Source organism: Punica granatum, chromosome 1 (genome assembly GCF_007655135.1).
Source record: "Punica granatum isolate Tunisia-2019 chromosome 1, ASM765513v2, whole genome shotgun sequence".
Lineage (NCBI taxonomy): Eukaryota > Viridiplantae > Streptophyta > Magnoliopsida > Myrtales > Lythraceae > Punica > Punica granatum.
In genome coordinates this window covers 42,667,548-42,684,818 of record NC_045127.1, presented here as the reverse complement: position 1 = coordinate 42,684,818, position 17,271 = coordinate 42,667,548, and the positions used below count along the sequence as shown (strand labels likewise).

The 17,271-nt window shown below is 41.2% G+C and overlaps 4 protein-coding genes across 6 annotated transcripts; 2 read left to right on the top strand and 2 right to left on the bottom strand.

The window, feature by feature from the left end:
- The first annotated feature begins 2,127 nt into the window (after nucleotides 1-2,127).
- Nucleotides 2,128-6,364, top strand: LOC116197368 (serine/threonine-protein kinase WNK8-like). 2 transcript variants are annotated; one of them, XM_031527496.1, is made up of 7 exons: nucleotides 2,128-3,081; nucleotides 3,872-3,909; nucleotides 4,018-4,245; nucleotides 4,338-4,558; nucleotides 4,641-4,798; nucleotides 4,902-5,262; nucleotides 5,358-6,364. In XM_031527496.1, exons 1-7 carry the CDS (start codon nucleotides 2,758-2,760, stop codon nucleotides 6,146-6,148), a joined length of 2,121 nt encoding a protein of 706 aa, XP_031383356.1. In that variant the 5' UTR covers nucleotides 2,128-2,757; the 3' UTR covers nucleotides 6,149-6,364. The 2 variants fall into 2 exon arrangements, with proteins under 2 accessions (XP_031383356.1, XP_031383365.1); XM_031527505.1 differs by having other exon boundaries at nucleotides 2,939-3,081; nucleotides 3,877-3,909.
- A 638-nt stretch (nucleotides 6,365-7,002) lies between these two features.
- On the top strand, nucleotides 7,003-8,208 carry LOC116197392 (calcium-binding protein KIC). Its single transcript, XM_031527537.1, has one exon. It carries the CDS (start codon nucleotides 7,605-7,607, stop codon nucleotides 8,001-8,003), a length of 399 nt encoding a protein of 132 aa, XP_031383397.1. The 5' UTR covers nucleotides 7,003-7,604; the 3' UTR covers nucleotides 8,004-8,208.
- Nucleotides 8,209-8,826: 618 nt separating this feature from the next.
- Nucleotides 8,827-11,491, bottom strand: LOC116197378 (serine/arginine-rich splicing factor RS31). Of its 2 annotated transcripts, none has more exons than XM_031527518.1 (6): nucleotides 11,332-11,491; nucleotides 10,973-11,117; nucleotides 9,977-10,089; nucleotides 9,629-9,849; nucleotides 9,227-9,502; nucleotides 8,827-9,121 (listed from the first exon to the last, which is right to left on the bottom strand). In XM_031527518.1, the coding sequence occupies exons 2-6, from the start codon at nucleotides 11,076-11,078 to the stop codon at nucleotides 9,088-9,090; spliced, it is 750 nt and encodes a 249-aa protein (XP_031383378.1). In that variant the 5' UTR covers nucleotides 11,079-11,117; nucleotides 11,332-11,491; the 3' UTR covers nucleotides 8,827-9,087. The 2 variants fall into 2 exon arrangements, with proteins under 2 accessions (XP_031383378.1, XP_031383387.1); XM_031527527.1 differs by having other exon boundaries at nucleotides 11,319-11,458.
- Nucleotides 11,492-14,606: 3,115 nt separating this feature from the next.
- Nucleotides 14,607-16,654, bottom strand: LOC116192016 (AAA-ATPase At2g46620). The gene has a single exon (XM_031520407.1). It carries the CDS (start codon nucleotides 16,522-16,524, stop codon nucleotides 15,079-15,081), a length of 1,446 nt encoding a protein of 481 aa, XP_031376267.1. The 5' UTR covers nucleotides 16,525-16,654; the 3' UTR covers nucleotides 14,607-15,078.
- Between the last annotated feature and the right edge of the window lie 617 nt (nucleotides 16,655-17,271).

The window sequence follows — 17,271 nt, the reverse complement described above, 5'->3', positions numbered from 1 at the left end:
AAGAGGAGTTGTGGTGGGTTAGGCTAGATGGCCTCAGAATGCTTGGTTGTTGAATGAATTTTTCTCAATTTTTTAAGTTTTTTAAAGAAATAATTTTGAAAGATATATAGATATAAACGTGGGGGATCGATCATTATTTTCTCAGTTTTTGAGTTTTTAAAATTAAATTTTTATTCTTAAAAATTTAAAACATATAAATATGGATTTGTGGGACTAATTGTTACTTTCTCGATTTTTTGAGACTTTTCAAAATATGAATTTTTTATTGTGAGTTTTTAAAAATTTTAAAACATATAAATATAGAATTGTGTAACCTGTTGTCATTTTCTTTGTTTTTTTTAGTTTTTTTAATTAAAAAATCTATTAAATTTTTAAAACATATAAATATAGTTTAGACCGGTCGTTTAAATAATATTTTTATAGATATGATGTGTTATTTATTTGATTTTTAGAAAGCAAATCATAACATATTCCTTTTATAAATATAAATATGATGCGTTATCTACTTTATATTTTGTATGAACGTCATAAATAACGGAGGTATCGCACATAAACTATTTCATGATCCAGCTCTGAAATATATCGCTACAACTTGAGTTTTTAAAAAATTTCGAACACAGGCGAGTTTATAAAAGTACATCTGCTATTAGCCTTTTGGAGGTGCATTCTTCAATTTTTTACTTTTTTTCTCGGATAAACTTTTATATAATTTTTGAATTTTCAAATTTTATGTTTGTGATAAACATAGACACAATGTAACTCCTTATAAATCTCAATAACATTGAAGATAAAAATTTATCATGACGTTGGTTGCAATTTATCTTCTTTAGCTTTTTATGCATAGACTTGACAATGTTTAATTTTCCAGTACTTGTATTGATTACTCTTTTTCATGTAATTTTTTTCTTATATTCGTGAAATTAATTACATTAGTCACATATGTAATAGTATATTGTTGTTGATTGTAAATTACTATTTTCAACATTTGATAACACATATTTTATATAATAAAATTAGCAAAAAAATCATGTTCTATCTTTTGCAACGCATAAACTCGAAGATTAGTATATAATTGAGTGCAATTTGACAATTATTTCACACATACAATTTACACCTCATCGTTAGTTGACATAAGAACTCATTTGATTGTTGACAGTAAATTAATTTTAACGGTCAATAATGTGAAACCTTTAGTTTGTCGAATCAGTGCAAGTGACGGATCCGACGATTGTGTTAAAAATAATATATAGCCTAGAGTGCCACGCTCTGCAGGAATTTAAAATATTTTAGCATAAAATATGGTGATCTGTCTTACGATTTAAAAAAAATGACATTTAATCCCATGGTTTGAAAAAATTAACATAGTCGTGTTAACTCTTTTAATCAGAAACCTTTACTTCAAAAGAAGTACCAATTCAAGGCCCAAGGTTTGGATTTCTCATTAGGAGTAAAAATCACTTTATTTCCCAATTTTTAAGGATAGAAAACGGTTGTTCTCAACCTTTAAAAATTCGCATAACTCTTCCTAACCTTACGAAAAATAAGCACTTTTTCCCTCCCATTGTTTTCTTACCCGAAAAGAGTCATGTGTGTAAAACATGACGTTTTCAAGGGCCAACGGCGACATATAACAAATAATAATAATAATAATAAATTAAAAAATAGCAAGCTAGAGCTGGGAGAAAGGGGTGGGATTTCCCGCCGACCACCTCATCCCTAAAACGAAATGAAATTCTCAAAAACTTCCTAAATAAAAACTGAGTCATTCATATAATTTTTTTTTTCTTTTAATACCGTTTACCCGTTTGTTGTGATGCTACGTATATTTTCTTATAACCATATATGAATTTCTCAAAAAATTTCCGTCCCTTACGAATTATAAATCATTAACGTCACTTGTGTGTTATAATATAGTAAGTTATGATTAACATTCCAAAAATGTCAATTTAATTATCAATGGCAATAATGTGACGCCACCTTTCCCTCATTTAATTCATTGACATAGCAGCTCACCCAAAAAAAAAAAAAAGTTATTGACAGAGGAGGGGGAGAAAAAGAAAAAAAGGAAAGGAGCGGAAAGCGGGGCCCGCCCTGCTGAAAGGGTAACCAAAGAACAGAACAGAAACAGAAACAGAAACAGAATACGAAACAGAACACAGAACAGAGGGGAAGAAGAAGAAGAAGAAGGAAGGGCGGACACTGTTGGAACTGTTGGCTTTGTCGGTTATCTGAGGAAGGAGGAGAGCCAAAGCCATATCAATGGCGAATGCTCCACCGGACAAGTGTCTGTTCATCCCTTCTCTATAGCGTCCTTCCCCACCCCACCAAATAAAAAATAATAAAAAATAAAAATCCCCCCAACAAATCGAAGAATCTCCAAATCTTCTCTGACAACTGAACGCCAATGTTTTCCGTTTAAAGTCAACGCCTTTCCCTCTGTTTCAGCTTTTCCCGCATCCCTTCACCCCCCCAGTTTTCCCCTTTTTGCCGCCGCCCCGTCGCTTCGAAGAAGCCGAGATTCTGGTGGGTCTTTGTCTCCCCTGATTCATCCCCCCATTTTCTTCCCCTTTGGTTGGATCGGATTGGGAGATGAAAGTCGAGGGAGGAAGAGGGCAGAGTTGGGGTTTGGTGTAGAAACATGGTGGAATCCTGTCGGATTGCAAATGGGCTTATTATGCGATCGCGGCCGAGCTCATTAGTGCCTCCTCATCCCCTCCGTCACCGGAACCTGCATCTCCGCGTCGGCGGCTTTGTCGGATGCCGTCTCCACTTCCTGAGATCGGCATTCGGTTCCTCGTCCGTTGCCGCCGGGGAATTCTCCGAGCTCCGTCGTCGTCGTTGCCGTCTCAATCTGCAACGGCGACTTCTCTGACTACCCTTTACACTCGTACGCGCATCTCCGGGATCGCCCTACACTGCTTTCTCCTCGCGTTTGTGGTTGCTCTCTGCTTCTTGACAGGAACAGGAATGACTTCTCGATCTGCTTCTGGTAATAACAGTGGTTTATTAGTTAAATCTAGCGATGTTTCCGACTCCGAGCCCGATTTCATAGAGGTTGATCCCACCGGTCGCTATGTTCGGGTATTTCCCCTCCTCCCTCCTTTACCACCATTGTTTTGTTCTATTTGTCATTTTCTCATTGACAATTAATTGGGTGCAATCATGTGATCACATATTGATATAATCACCAATGTGTTTCTTGAAACTCGACCTTATTTCGTCTTTGCTTCTACAACCTAGGATAAACAAACGCAAACCAACTGGTATCCATGATGTAAATTGGTTGTTGACGCTGCTTTTGTGACCGGACTGATCCTTTCCTTGAAGCTCAATTTGCTGCTATCAGCTCATTGCGATAGTTGCTTCTGTATTGGCATTAGGCTAGACCAGTGCTCATAGCTTCTTAGGAGCTTGCTTCAGTATTCGTTGTTAATATATTAGGAAGTAAACTGAATTTATTCATTTTGCAGGTATTGTTTTTTCCTGCTAATAATTGTCTGTTACAAATTAGTAATCCCTTGTGAGGCTTCTTGAGTGCTTTTTTTTTGGTTTCATCTGTAGTTGACTTAAACTTGGCAGTGCAAATGTTATTTTTGTAGCTGTAATAAGTGATCGTGCCAAATGCTTCTGTCGTGTCGTGTGACATTAGTATGAAAATCACCGTTTTACTAATCTTTAGTTACAAGCCAAATACCTTAACAGGTTACAACGAATATCACTTACTTTTAGCATTTCTTTGTGGTACCTTTGCATAAGTTCTAGCAGCCTAGAAGCAAACCCAAGCTTCGATCATCTTCCGCTGTCGTGGGCTTTGGACTTCTATGTTGAAAAACTGGGAGTACTAACATTTCCTTTTCTTTTCCTGTGACAGTATAGTGAGATCTTGGGCAAGGGTGCTTTCAAGAAAGTGTATGATCTCTCAATTCACATCTCAATGGTTTGGTTTAGAGGTTTCTCTCTTTAGTATTTTAACTCATACATTCAAATTTAGTTAAAGAAGTGCCTATTTTGGTTCAGTTACAAGGCATTCGATGAAGTCGATGGCATAGAAGTAGCTTGGAATCAAGTGAAGGTTGATGATGTCTTGCAAACACAATATGATTTGCATAAGCTCTATCTGGAAGTTCACTTGCTCAAACTTTTGAAGCATGACAACATCCTCAAATTGTACCATGGCTGGGTGGACTACAAGAAGAAAAACATTAATATGATCACGGAACTATTTACATCTGGAAGCTTGCGGCAGTATGTCTAATCAATATTTGTTAATTTCTTGCATATTTTATAGTTCTCGCTTTTATGATGCAATAGGATGTGATATGACAATTCTCTATCAGATACCGCAAGAAGCATAAAAAGGTTGACATGAAGGCTATCAAGAATTGGGCAAGGCAAATTCTGCAAGGTTTAGTGTATCTTCATGATCAAGAGCCTCCAGTTATTCACAGAGATTTGAAGTGTGATAACATATTCGTAAATGGGAATCAAGGAGAAGTGAAAATTGGAGATCTTGGGTTGGCAACTGTCAGGAAGCAACCTACAGCTCGAAGTGTTATCGGTGAGAGACCTACTTCATTTCTTTGTTCATAGCTTAGCTGATAAATTTGATATAAAAAATTCACTAAGTATGCAAAGTTTAGGAACCCCCGAGTTCATGGCGCCAGAGCTTTATGAAGAGGAGTACAATGAACTCGTCGACGTCTATTCATTTGGGATGTGCATATTGGAAATGGTGACTTTGGAGTATCCATATAGCGAATGCAAAAATGCTGCTCAAATATATAAGAAAGTTTCCTCGGTGAGTCCACCTGTATCATATTATATATTGCAATTAGATGTATTGGGTGCTCCCTTAGCTGATTTGGGATATTATTTATTGGTATCCTTATATATTCCTGCAGGGCATTAAGCCTGCTTCGCTGAATAAAGTCAGCGATCCAGAAATTAAGGCATTTATTGAGAAATGTCTCGTTCCGGCCTCACAGAGACTCTCTGCCAAGGAGCTTTTGGCTGATCCGTTCCTGCAAGGTGATCTTTCACGGTTGGCAGTTCAAAGTCCGAGCTTAACAAATTTGTCAGAACCGCTTCTAATGGATATGGATGGTGATTCTAAGCATCTATCTCCTAGCACGTGCATGGGGAGTAACAGTCACCCGGTTCTTGAATTTGAGAGAATGCATGGGCATAGCCTGTTCAAATTGAGAGGAAGGAAAAATGATGAAAATTCTGTCTCGTTGACCCTACGGATTTACGTTCCATATAGTAAGTTTATTTCTTGTATCCGTCGGCATACTTTTTCTTATTATTAATATTTGATATTCAAGGAAATAACACGTTGGTTTTCTCTTCATTGCTAGGTCCGGTTAAAAACATTCATTTCCTCTTTTACCTTGATAGTGACACTGCTCTCTCTGTGGCGAGTGAAATGGCCGAGCAGTTGTCATTAGCACACCATGATGTGGTATTTATAGCTGGTTTTATTGATTTCCTGATAATGAAGCTTATTCCTGGATGGAAGCCTTCTGATTATCTATCAGATGGAGTGCGGAGCCCTCCTCTCGATGATGACAAAATGGCAATGGTCAGCCCGTCGGATTCGATGGTAACTAGCATGCCTGCAGAATTGATGGCCCAGCAAGTTCCTCCCGAGAGCGTGCATGCGAGGAGTTCCCAAGCTGGTGATAATCTTGACGATGTTTATCAGAGCGAGTACTACTCTTCTCCTGCTCTTGTTAATCTGGACAATCGGGACTCTCAGCAATCCGTTGTTTCCGAAATAGCCATTGAAGATTCTTCCACCAAGCACGACAAATCGGTTGAATTCGTTGATTGCCCTATGAATGGAAGCTTCGATGCTTCGAGTGCAACAAGTACTAAAGTTGGAAATTTCATACCAATGAACGGACATCTTAGGACTGCAAGGTTATCTTCAAATGATATGGAGGGACATGTTATGAGCTTGACGAGCAGCTGCTCATCGCTCTCATTGGCAGACAAAGATATAGACGTGGAGCTAAAGTTAGAACTCGACTCGATAGAAGCCCAATATCAGCACTGGTTTCTAGAGCTCTCTAGGATGAGAGAGGAGGCTCTGGAGGCTACTAAAAGGAGGTGGTTGGCCAAGAAAAAGCATGCTGTTAATAATTAACGGAGGGAAGGGAAGGAAAAAAAAAAAAAAGAAAGAGAGAAAAAAAATATTCTCTCTGTTGATATTTGCTGATTTGGTGAATGTATTATTCTACCAGATTAGTTTCTGCTGTTGCCCAAATATTTTGATACTCCGTTAACTCGAGAGCTTGTTTGAATACAAATTGAGGCGATAATTTGATTAGAAGTCTGCTGCTTATTTCCTCCAATCATTGAATTGTCATTGTTGTCATCGCCACCCTTTTCTGTTCTCAAATCACACATAAAATGGCGCCTGCTTTCATGCCTTTCTTCCCGGTAGATGTGATAACATCTCATGCCAGATCATAGTGAACTACACTAGAAGTTTCCACCCGACGAGCATATATCCGGATCCACGGACTCGGTCTTCTTCACTGTTACCACAACGGACTTCGAGAGGCCCAGCAAGCATGTCTTGATCCAGCTCATCACAGGTACGAACAACTGAATGTTTTCACCGTTCTCAATAAATGAATAAGAAAGGGAGCTTAAGGGGTTACGAGCGCAATTTGGCTGCTAGGATGTGAGTGTATTGTCATCTTCCAAGTCATAGGTGAGACTCCCTCAACGAGTTCCGGGAAGTATATGCAACTACGCATGGACCTGTGCTTCCATTGTCTCGACGTAGAAAGACAAGAAGATGAGGGCTCGAATTGGACGGCAGATGTGAATATAAGAAAGGCACAAACAGAAGATTCCAAGTCCCAACAATCACATTGATGGGCACAGAGAGGAGATAGGAAGCTTCTTGGAAGGACCCTTTAGGCTGAAGGAGAAATTAAAATGGAATGACATGTTATTTCATTAGAATATATATAGTATGGAACCATGAAAAAAAATATAAGCCGTAATACAGAGAAAGGCAGGCCGCAAGAGATGGATAGAATGATGCCGATTCTTCGAGCTGAACTGCACTTTCCTAGAAACCACTCAATAGGAATTGGATGCAGAAACTTGTTCGCACGCATCACCAAGATCCTGATCTCCTTAGGGAAAAAAAAGTGGAAGAAATTCGGCTCGCTCGGCTTCTTTACTCTGCCGTGAGTTGTGTCATTCATTGGTGGCATAGTTGTCCCGGGAGTCGTATTCGATGACCCCAGGAAGGTTCCTAGTAAGTTCATTACAGGATAGATCAATTTTCAGAGTTGAGACTTTGTCTCGTGAGAGCGCATTATATCCTTCGAGAGACGAAACACAAAAGAGATCTACAGTCTCTCGCGCTTTTTAAACGTGGGGTGGTTCTGATAGAAGATAGGACAGGGCAACCATTTCATTCAGTTGACATCATACAGAAGTCCCCACCTCCATGAAAGGCCTTCCCCTTCCCTACAAAGCTCCTCTCCGTTCCACCTCTTCTCATATATTTGCCCCAGTTCCTGTTCCATCACTTCTTCCTTCTCTTTGACGGGATTCCGAAAAAAAATAAAAGGGGGAACATGGAGGACGGAAGCCAGTCTCAACCGAAGGCCGCAGATACACCAGCGCCTTCAGAGGGCAGAGAGTTCGAGGATCTGCTGCCGGTAATGGCGGAGAAGCTCGACATGGACACCTTCGTGTCGGAGCTGTGCGGGGGCTTCCGCCTCCTAGCAGATCCTGTAAGGGGCCTGATAACGTCTGAGAGCCTGAGGAAGAACTCTGCGCTCCTTGGGATGGAGGGGATGAGCGCTGAAGAATCGGAGGCCATGGTCAGAGAAGGGGACCTCGACAGGGACGGAGCCCTCAATGAGTCCGAATTCTGTATCCTCATGGTCAGACTCAGCCCCGGGATGATGCAAGATGCTGAGGCATGGCTGGAGAAAGCGATCGAAGAAGAACTGAGCAGGTCCTCCCGTTGATTATCTTGCTTACCTCTTCCACGAAAAGTGAGGCAGATCAACGTTCAATCAATGTGAAGCTTGCCCTTATGATCCGGGGCTTCTTAAATTTCTGCTGAACCAATTAGTTGAACTGCATATTCTTTGGTTGTGATCTTCTAGACTGTGTTAACCATTCTGAAAATTCGATAATCTGGTCAAGAAACTTTGCACAAACCTTTGATCATATGATTCATAACTTTGACGTGAACTTGCGCATGATAACTAGCAGCTCCCTTCAGAATACAAGATCTTTAGCTTCCAAGAGACTATTCCACAGTTCCGACATCTCTAAGAGAAATGTGGTAAAAACAGCTCTCCAGCTACCAAATTCTATTGGGATGATGACGACGACCACCACCACTGCATTTTCATCCATATCATGCAAAAGGTAGAAGCTTAGCGTGTCACCGCTACCCTGGAACCACAAGAAAAACAGGTTCCGAAGCACTACAGTTAATGACATAATCGGCCAAGATGTGTATCGATTCACACGACTGGCATCTAATTCTAACAAAACTAGCAGCCTCCTAGTCTTAGAATTACTAAACGGAAAATCAGAACTAAAAGAAAAGCCTATTGATCTCACAGCAGTACTCCTATGCTACTAACTTGCCTGAAAATGCATGTCCAGGACCCCGACTCGGCCAAAGGATACCCATTCTTATACTGCACTTTCAAGCTATGGCTAATCACACTCCCAATCACTTCTGAGACTGAAGTATAACCCAAATATTCTTCATCTTTTATATTACCTATCAAAAAGGTAAGAAATGTTGCAGAATGCTCGGATATGCTTCAATACTAACCCAGGAAGAATAAAATCGTTATCCAAAAAAATATATATGCTTCAATACTGTCTTCATAATAGTGAGAAGCAGAGAAACCAGTCTATACAAACCACAATATCACATACTATCCTAACATGAGGTAGATGCACACAGAAACATAATGGGGCCAGCAAAAGTAAACCTAGATGTTCCCTAAAGCTAAACTTTTCAGTAACAAGTATGTCGCAAACTCCAAGTTGCGCCAGCTAGTATGATTCTCTACAAGCACACCACCTTCAAGTCCTTGACCTCTGCCTGATGGGTGACGGGCTGCATGCAATATAAAAATTGAAATCACACCAATAATATATTTATGCATATACAAACGTATTACAGCAAGATTAAATCATTGGGAACAATCAGATGATTACATACCTGCGGTATCGGCCATACTCAGGGCTTCTAGGTCGGCCATAATCAGGACTCCTGCGTCTATCATAAGCTGGACCATCATAGCGATCATAATCTGGGCTCCGAGGACGACCGTAATCAGGGCTGGGTCGCCGACGGTATACCGGACTTGGTGACCTCCTGAAAGGACTATCCCCACGCCGACCATAGCTCCCCCTTCTAGGGCTGTCAAATCTCTCGTCTCTCTCCCCATCATCTCTTAGTGCATACTCCACTGAGACAACCCTATCTAGTAGCTTGCTGCATATAATATGAGATGAAGCAAGATTTTATCAATCAATAAAGCAAAAAAAACTAAGTAGGAATTGAAAAATAAAATGACACATATCAGTGCATGAAGTGACGGACAGGAAACAACTATGATACCTCATATGGGTGCACTCCAGTGCCTTAGTAGCATCTTCCTGCGTCTCAAACTGCACAAACGCAAAGTTCCTTCTGATCCGAACATTCAGGATCTTCCCATAAGGTTCAAAGTGTCTCTCTATGTCACGCACCCTAGTGTGTATCGGATCAAAGTTGATCACAAAAAGTGTTTTAGTGGGTCTCCGATTTGCCCTACCATCATGGAGCTTGCCACGTTCTCCCTTGGAAATAACAAAGCACACACCCCATCAGATGAAAGTGGAAAACCAATCTTAACCTGACCTCAAATATCAGCTGCAGGTGTAGACAGTGCGGACTGTGAGAGCTATAGCAGGAAAAGAAATGCACCTTAGCCCACTCCACCGATAGCCTACGTCGGTCATAACCAAATGGTACATTATCAAGGCCACGAATGGCATCAGCAGCATCACGTTCATCCTCAAAATATACAAAAGCAAACCCTGCAGCAATGGTGTAAAAGAATTCAGATCCAGAGGTAGCAATGCATTTCATTGCTGTTATATCTGCTCTCACTAGAAGTAACTAAATCATCATTCCCTTCCCAAGCTCAAACTAGAATAGTACAACACCTGCATATATGAGAAGGGCTGATGTAGAGTAGGATGAAGAGGCGTTGCAAGATGAACTAAATCATGATGATGGTAGGTAGCCTAGAAAAATATGTTCCAAGTTTTCGGATCTGAGATGTCATTGCTTAAGCATGCTTCAGCACTCAATGCTTGATCAGATATGGAAGGCATGGCCTGAGATAATTTCATTCATCCTCCTATATCTGTGATTGGTAGACAATGCAAAAAAATGTACTGATCCCGCCATCACAACTCTTCTAAGACGGAAACTTTTTGCAGTGAGGTGGGAGAGTGAAGGATGATTGAAGTGAAAGTGAATGATGCCCTCTAGTGCATGGCAGGAGAGCAGGCAGGGCATGAAGGAGTTTTGATATTGCGAGGCCAAATGGAAGCTCAGCTCATTTTCCTTTAAGCGGAGATTCCTGCGTCAAAACAAACACTTAAACACGGACCTTTACTCCAATTCACATTTCAAGTTTTTTCGCTTCGGAATCGAATTTTACTGGCTACAGTTGAATCCACACGACCAATTCAGTAAAGCCCAGAATCAAAAGGTACTTTCGCTTTATCAGGGTTTCTAGCGGCAACTGCAAAGCAGTACAGTCTCCCTAGATGAACTTATATAACTTTTCAACACGTCAATGCATCCATCTTTGCTCCTTCCATAAAGCAGGGCTAAACGGAACACCATCAACTGGTTCACAGAATGCCTCATCGTACCATCAGCATACAACGGAAGAGGTTCAACATTTACCGGATTTCATGTCAACGCGCTCGACCCGACCATACTTGGAGAACAGGCGCTCCAGCTCGGACTGGCGAGTTTCGTACTCAAAGTTCCCAACGAAGACGGGCCTCATCGTCGCTCAAACAGGCAGCACCAGCAGCAGAAGAAGGACCTGAAAGACGATCGCTCGCCGGTGAGCCTCACCACGCCATCGCAACACTATAAAGCAAAGGGAGCACATTGCAACACTATAAAGCAAAGCGAGCACGAAGCAGTTCCTCTATCCACGCACGAGCCAGGAAGATTCATCAGGACGAGATCATCGGAGACGGCGGAGAGTGTGAATGAAGTCACGACGCGGGTGAGAGAGTACCTCGGAAGCTTACCGTCGTTGAGCAGCGAGGTCTTCGGATGAAACCCTAGCAGAAGGAGCGAGAGTGATGGAAGCCAGCCAGAATGATTAGTACGGACCGGAGGGCTCCAATTTATACAGCCATCGACAGAGAAAGCCCTAAATAAGCCCAGACCCCCCCGTCACGGTGGTCTGATTTCGTCTGCTATTTCATCTTTTATTTTTTTTAATTTTCATTTTTGTCTGCCGTGGTAAACTGGGCCTTGGGCTGCTTGATGGATCATGTGGGCCCAGGAGAAGCCCACACAATGTTGGGCCCAGATTGTGGCCCACTGTTGCTTACATATACATATACGATGGCAGACAAAAGCAATGATCGCTGGCCAATGGCCACATCAAAGATACTGCACGGAGATGGGAATGGCCACGTGAAGAGAATTGTAATGTGAGGCCGTAGCTAGAAAGCGGATCGAATCGCCAAAATAACCACCTTGGACCTACTCTCCCTTTGTCTCGGTTCTGTGCGTTAGATGCTTACGTTCCTTTGAACGGTTAGATCAATGTAAAGTGATATTGCAACTCCCATACGTAGTACGGCACTATGGTCGGTTTTCCTCTGGCCGCATCCATGGCTGGTAAATTTTGGCTCAATCCAGCTTCGAAGTGGACTTATGTCATGGATAAATATAAACAATAAATATACGAACCTCCACTTGGTTTCACTTTCAGTATTATAGGTATAATAATTATTAAGAAAAAGTATACGAGAGAATTTATTGAATTAAAGGAAGAGTGAAAGAGAATGGAATGGAGTAAATTTTTTATTTTTAAACTAAACAAAACCGCATCGCTAATTCCCATTTCATTATGAAATCTATCTATCTGGTTAAGCTAATTAATATCTGTCCACGGTTGCATGCAGATTTAATTTGGTGGACAGACAGGCAACCTCCCTTCCTCCTCTCTTCTCTTGAAGATAATCAAACCCAAGTGGATCGAATAATCAATCATGATGAGTTTGGTATGGTATGGGTGACAACTACGCTTGACCTGTGAAATTGTACCAATTTCCTCCTTAAATATACAAAATACATATTTAGTCCTTCCGCCGTCCTATGATAAATTAAAATGTCCCTCCGCCTGTTTGATAAATTAATATATTCCTCATAATTCACGGAATTAAACTCAATAAAGTTATGCTTAAAAATGATATGGTACTCAACAGACAAACTCTTCTTTACACCTTCTGCAATGATTGCTTTAGCTAAGCCCACATCTGGTCTGGGTGTTAATCTAAGGGCATCATGATGCTGCACCCCACTTGGGAGTTGCGCCATCTAGTTTTGAAACATTAAGGAGGAAAGATCTACGGCAAAATAACTTCCAAATGATTATATCATTCAATAAAAAGTTATTTATTTTGGTTTTATGTTACACAGATGTTGGGGTAAATCATACGGATTTCGGAGTAATACATAAAATTTCAAGTAAATTACAAAAATTTTGAAGAGTTTTACTTAATTTTTTAGTAAAATACTATATTTTTATTCAAATTTTTACAATTTATATGATTGTTTGATACAATAATTTTTATTGATTGCACCGTAAAATTTCGTACAGAAGAGAGAAACTTTACTTGACGGTGCCTTTCCTCTTATTTTTGCACAAAAATGCTAAATCCTCTTGACAAAAGTGTCTAATAATTCTCGTTAAACTCACATATATTAAATAACCATTGGATATTGTATAAATTGTAATTCATGCTACTGTAAATAGAGCTTTTAAACTAGATGGACTTTCAGATTAATTATTAGGAAAATAGAGCAATAGTCCATTCTGTAATTAGAGTCCCATTGTAAAAAATCTTTCTTTTTTTACTAAATCCCATTATAAAAAAGTTGATATGATAACTGAGTATATATGATAACTGAGTATAAGAAAAGCTCCAATATATATACAAAATATTGTGAAAAGGAATACTAATGGCTTGTTTAGTTTGCAAATGTGATTTTAAAATTATAACTTTAATCTAATTCTACCAACAATAAAACAAAATAACTCATATAAAGTCAAAGGGCGAGCCCTATTTATACCACTTTTTCACAATAAAACAAAATAATTCATATAAAGTCAAATGGTGAATCTTATTTAAACCACTTTTTTTCAAAATCAAAATTTAATTTTAAAATTTTACTTTGAAGTCAAACGCAGCATAATAATCTTCGATATAGTTCAAAACGGGTGAAAGTCCCTGGTGCACTCACTTTTTGTTGTTGTCATTTGTTATAACGTTGAATTACAATCATAATGAATAAATTAAAAAGTAATTAGTCATCAAACTGTCTAAAGCATGATTATATCATACCATAATAGTTTCACAGAATTTTTCTCGAAACCAACTTCAACATCAAATAAATATAGTTTTTCTCCTATGACAATAAGAATGGAGTCAAGTGCTCTCGTTTTATTCCACCCGCTTTCTTTCTAGTCTATGGAACTGAACTCCATAAAGAAGGAGATAAGTCACTTTGGGATATGGATTCGGCCAATTGCAGGGGTTGACATTTGTTTCACTTTTATTGTATGAGCAATTGGTATGGAATAGATTAAATGGGTATTCCCGCCTAGTTAGTCTTTTGGATCGATCTCTTATTTAATTTATAACAATTGGTATCATAACCAATATCATAATAGTGATCCACGTAGTGATGGCCAGGGAGTGCCAGCCGTGACCAATTGTGACCATAACCAACGAGAATGTTGGTCCTTATGAGCGGACAATGTTATGAACATAACCGAAGTGTAAGGCATGAGACCCAACCCTTATGAATTGTATGAGCAACTGATATAAAATTATACAAATAAATGAGTTTTCGTATTCAATAAGTCAATTCATTTGGATCAAACTCTCCCATTTAATTTATAGCAGCAATTCCGTTTGCAAGAAAAACATCACCAAATACTTGCCAAGGAAACAACAGACGTAGTTCGACCACCTTCACGGTGGCAACACACTAACAAATAGAGCGTTAGTATTAAATGTTCTTTCCCAACACATCAACTCAAATCCAATCAAATGCGTATTGATTGGTCAGTATTACCTACCTACCAAATACATCTTACTCTCCCTCGTAAGTAACTCCAGGTCCTGGGTTTATCGCAGGCGGAGCTATTGATAATACCAGCAAGTGATTGAGAACACGATGTAACTTTTCGATTGATGATTTTGACTTCGATATCGAATATGTGCACGACTCGGACATTGTGGAATCAATGCACGTTGGGGTGTCCACATATGCTCTATGAGAATGAAATCAAATCATAGAGTCCACAAAAGGAGGAATCATATTCTGATTATGGCAACTTTTGAGTATTCAAAGACTATTGAGCCCTAAGCTACACTTTGCAGGAGGAAGATGACTTAGTACAGCGACATAAGTCGTCTAATAATAACAAAAAATTCCAAACTATTGATCCTCGCCCACGAGACTTTAATGCCACTTCATTTCGCATTCCTATTCTTGTACTTGCCTCATGGTCGACCGGGGGCAAGGCTGCACACGATGACCAGTTTCAGTTTCACTAGGCACCATTGGCAATGGCAGAGAAATCCTTCCCTTGATCCAATTGATTTCCTGTGGATGCAATTTGTGTCTCGAACAATTTTGCCTATACGAATCGGTAATTTACAATGCGGATTCACCCCATACATGCTCAACTTTGAATTGGACTAAAGTCGAGAAAGAAAACCAAGAAGATGTTTCGCGCCGGGAGGGCCTTGTCATCGGACGTTTTGCCCTGAAGCCTCGTCGAAAGAGTGCGACGACTTTCTGCTGCTCTTAATCCTCAAGAAACCGTACAGTCTCTTGATATCCTTGATTGCATTACTATCCTTGAAGAATATACCGCTCGAGTCGGCGGAGGAAGACACGTCCTCGCACAACCGCTGCCCGATTTTTGTAGGGACCCTCGCGTCGCCTCCGGTCCTGAGGGCAGTGATGACTGACTTAAGTGCCCGGTTCGGTGAGTTCCGGTTCGTGATCATCAGCTCCCCGATCTCGGCAGGGCTCAGCCTCGCCCCTGTCTGGAAAATCTCCTCGACTTGGGGGAACAGCTTGTGATCGGTGACCCCGAGGCAGCTGTTGGCCAGGCTCCTGAACGAAGAGAAGTCGCACAGCGGGAAATGTATATGCACGTCTATCCGCCCGGGCCTCAGTATGGCAGGGTCAATATGGTCCTTCGAGTTCATCGTAAACACCATGATCCTCTCCTCGGCGCAGCACGAGCTCAGTATCCCGTCCATGAAGTTCAGGATTCCCGATAGGCTCACGGACCCGGGTTTCTCCATCAAAAACCGATCGAGGTCCTCAATGACTATCACAGACCTGCTGCTGGTTTCCAGCAGGAGCGTCCTCAAGTCGGCATCGTCCGTAATCCTAGAGAGATCAATGTCGTACACGTCGTAGGACAGAAAATTGGCCATGGCAGCGACGAAGCTCGATTTCCCGGTCCCCGACGGGCCATACAGGAGGAAGCTCCGCTTCCAGACCCGGCCCAGTCGGTGGTAGTACTGCTGCGACTTGAGGAATAGCTCGAGGTCGGACTTCACCCGGTTCTTCAAATCGGGCTCCATGGCGATCGTCTCGAGGGTGGACGGGTGGGTGAAGGGGACGGAACGCCACCTCCCGCGGCCGCCCGATCGCGCCGGGTCCCACTCCGAGTTCACGTAGAGCCGGAGCTCCCGCTTCCTCTGGTCGAGCTCATCGGAGACGGTGTGGATGTGCTGGAGGTAAGGGCGGAGGATGCGGCGCTTGTCGGCCTTCCTGATCCTGAGGGCGAAGACGCGGGCGGGGCCGGTGTCGTCGTTGACCCAGGAGACGCGGGCGCCGAGGAAGGTGTCGTGGACGACCTGGTTGGGGTCGAGGCGGAGGACGATGTCGTGGCGGCTCCGGCCGGTGAAGAGGTTGGTGAAATCGGAGTCCTCGATGGAAGGGAGGGATTGGAGGTAGGCGGAGACTTTCCGGTAGAGGAGGTTCTCCTGCTTGCCGTCGTTGAACTCCGGCACCTTAAAGATCTGGTAGACGTGGAAGCAGTCCTCCACCGACCGCCACTGCTTCTTCACGGCGTAGATGAACCCCGTCTTGTAGAAGAGGACCCGGAGCAGGAACGCCGATACGGCGGCGGCGACGAGGAGGAGAACCAGGCTGCCGTTAATGATCGCCGCCATGGCCGATCGCCACTGACAGTCCTAACGCTGCGGAAGGAGTCGGGCGGCTAATTATCTTTCTTCCCGCAGAAAAAATTGTCTTTTATAATTTGAGGTCATGGCGGAGGAATAAATGCAGAGGCGAAGAGAGAGAGAGGGGCTGATTGGTAAATAATGGAAAATGGAAGGAAAGCCGCTTTCGAAACGCGTAAAAGGTTCCAACTCAAATTGAAAAGGAAGACAACTGATAGAGGAGATGAGTTAAGAAAGATTCACAGAATAAATTTATTTAATTATTTTTAAAATTTTTGATTGAGATATATCATTAATCTTTATATAATAATATATAATATAATAAATTAATATATATACATTAATACAAGGTCAGAAAAACTCGAAATTAATTCTATTTTTTTGGGCCACATAGAAATTAATTAATTGGTTAAGGGAATTTCGGGGACGGCTATTTCCAGGAAATTATTATGGAGATTTTAGATGGAGCGAAGAGGCGGAAGAGGCAGGGGCACAAGCAAAAATCTGAAACATTTTGAACCAAAAAAATCGTCTGGGATCAGAAGGAAAAATCTATTTTTTTGGAGGACAATTTCGTTTCGAGGGTCTTTTTCGGTTTATTTCCTTTTATTTTCAAGAGAAAAAAACCGAAATGTGTTATAACTCAAATGAATATTCGCGCATTGTTAACTTTATGAAAATAAAGTTATTCGGTACCATTCGCGAGTTTATTGTGGAGCTAGATTCTCGAGTTTA

What these genes read in the sequence shown, in the direction of transcription:
- LOC116192016 (XM_031520407.1), bottom strand. Translation starts at nt 16,524, where the DNA reads ATGGCGGCGATCATTAACGGCAGCCTGGTTCTCCTCCTCGTCGCCGCC.
- LOC116197378 (XM_031527518.1), bottom strand. Translation starts at nt 11,078, where the DNA reads ATGAGGCCCGTCTTCGTTGGGAACTTTGAGTACGAAACTCGCCAGTCC. An exon ending in GCGCGTTGACATGAAATCCG is followed by an intron (nt 10,090 to 10,972) that starts GTAAATGTTGAA and finishes CCATTGCTGCAG; the next exon opens with GGTTTGCTTTTGTATATTTT. An exon ending in GAGTATGGCCGATACCGCAG is followed by an intron (nt 9,122 to 9,226) that starts GTATGTAATCAT and finishes TATTGCATGCAG; the next exon opens with CCCGTCACCCATCAGGCAGA.
- LOC116197392 (XM_031527537.1), top strand. Translation starts at nt 7,605, where the DNA reads ATGGAGGACGGAAGCCAGTCTCAACCGAAGGCCGCAGATACACCAGCG.
- LOC116197368 (XM_031527496.1), top strand. Translation starts at nt 2,758, where the DNA reads ATGCCGTCTCCACTTCCTGAGATCGGCATTCGGTTCCTCGTCCGTTGC. An exon ending in CCACCGGTCGCTATGTTCGG is followed by an intron (nt 3,082 to 3,871) that starts GTATTTCCCCTC and finishes TTCCTGTGACAG; the next exon opens with TATAGTGAGATCTTGGGCAA. An exon ending in ACATCTGGAAGCTTGCGGCA is followed by an intron (nt 4,246 to 4,337) that starts GTATGTCTAATC and finishes ATTCTCTATCAG; the next exon opens with ATACCGCAAGAAGCATAAAA.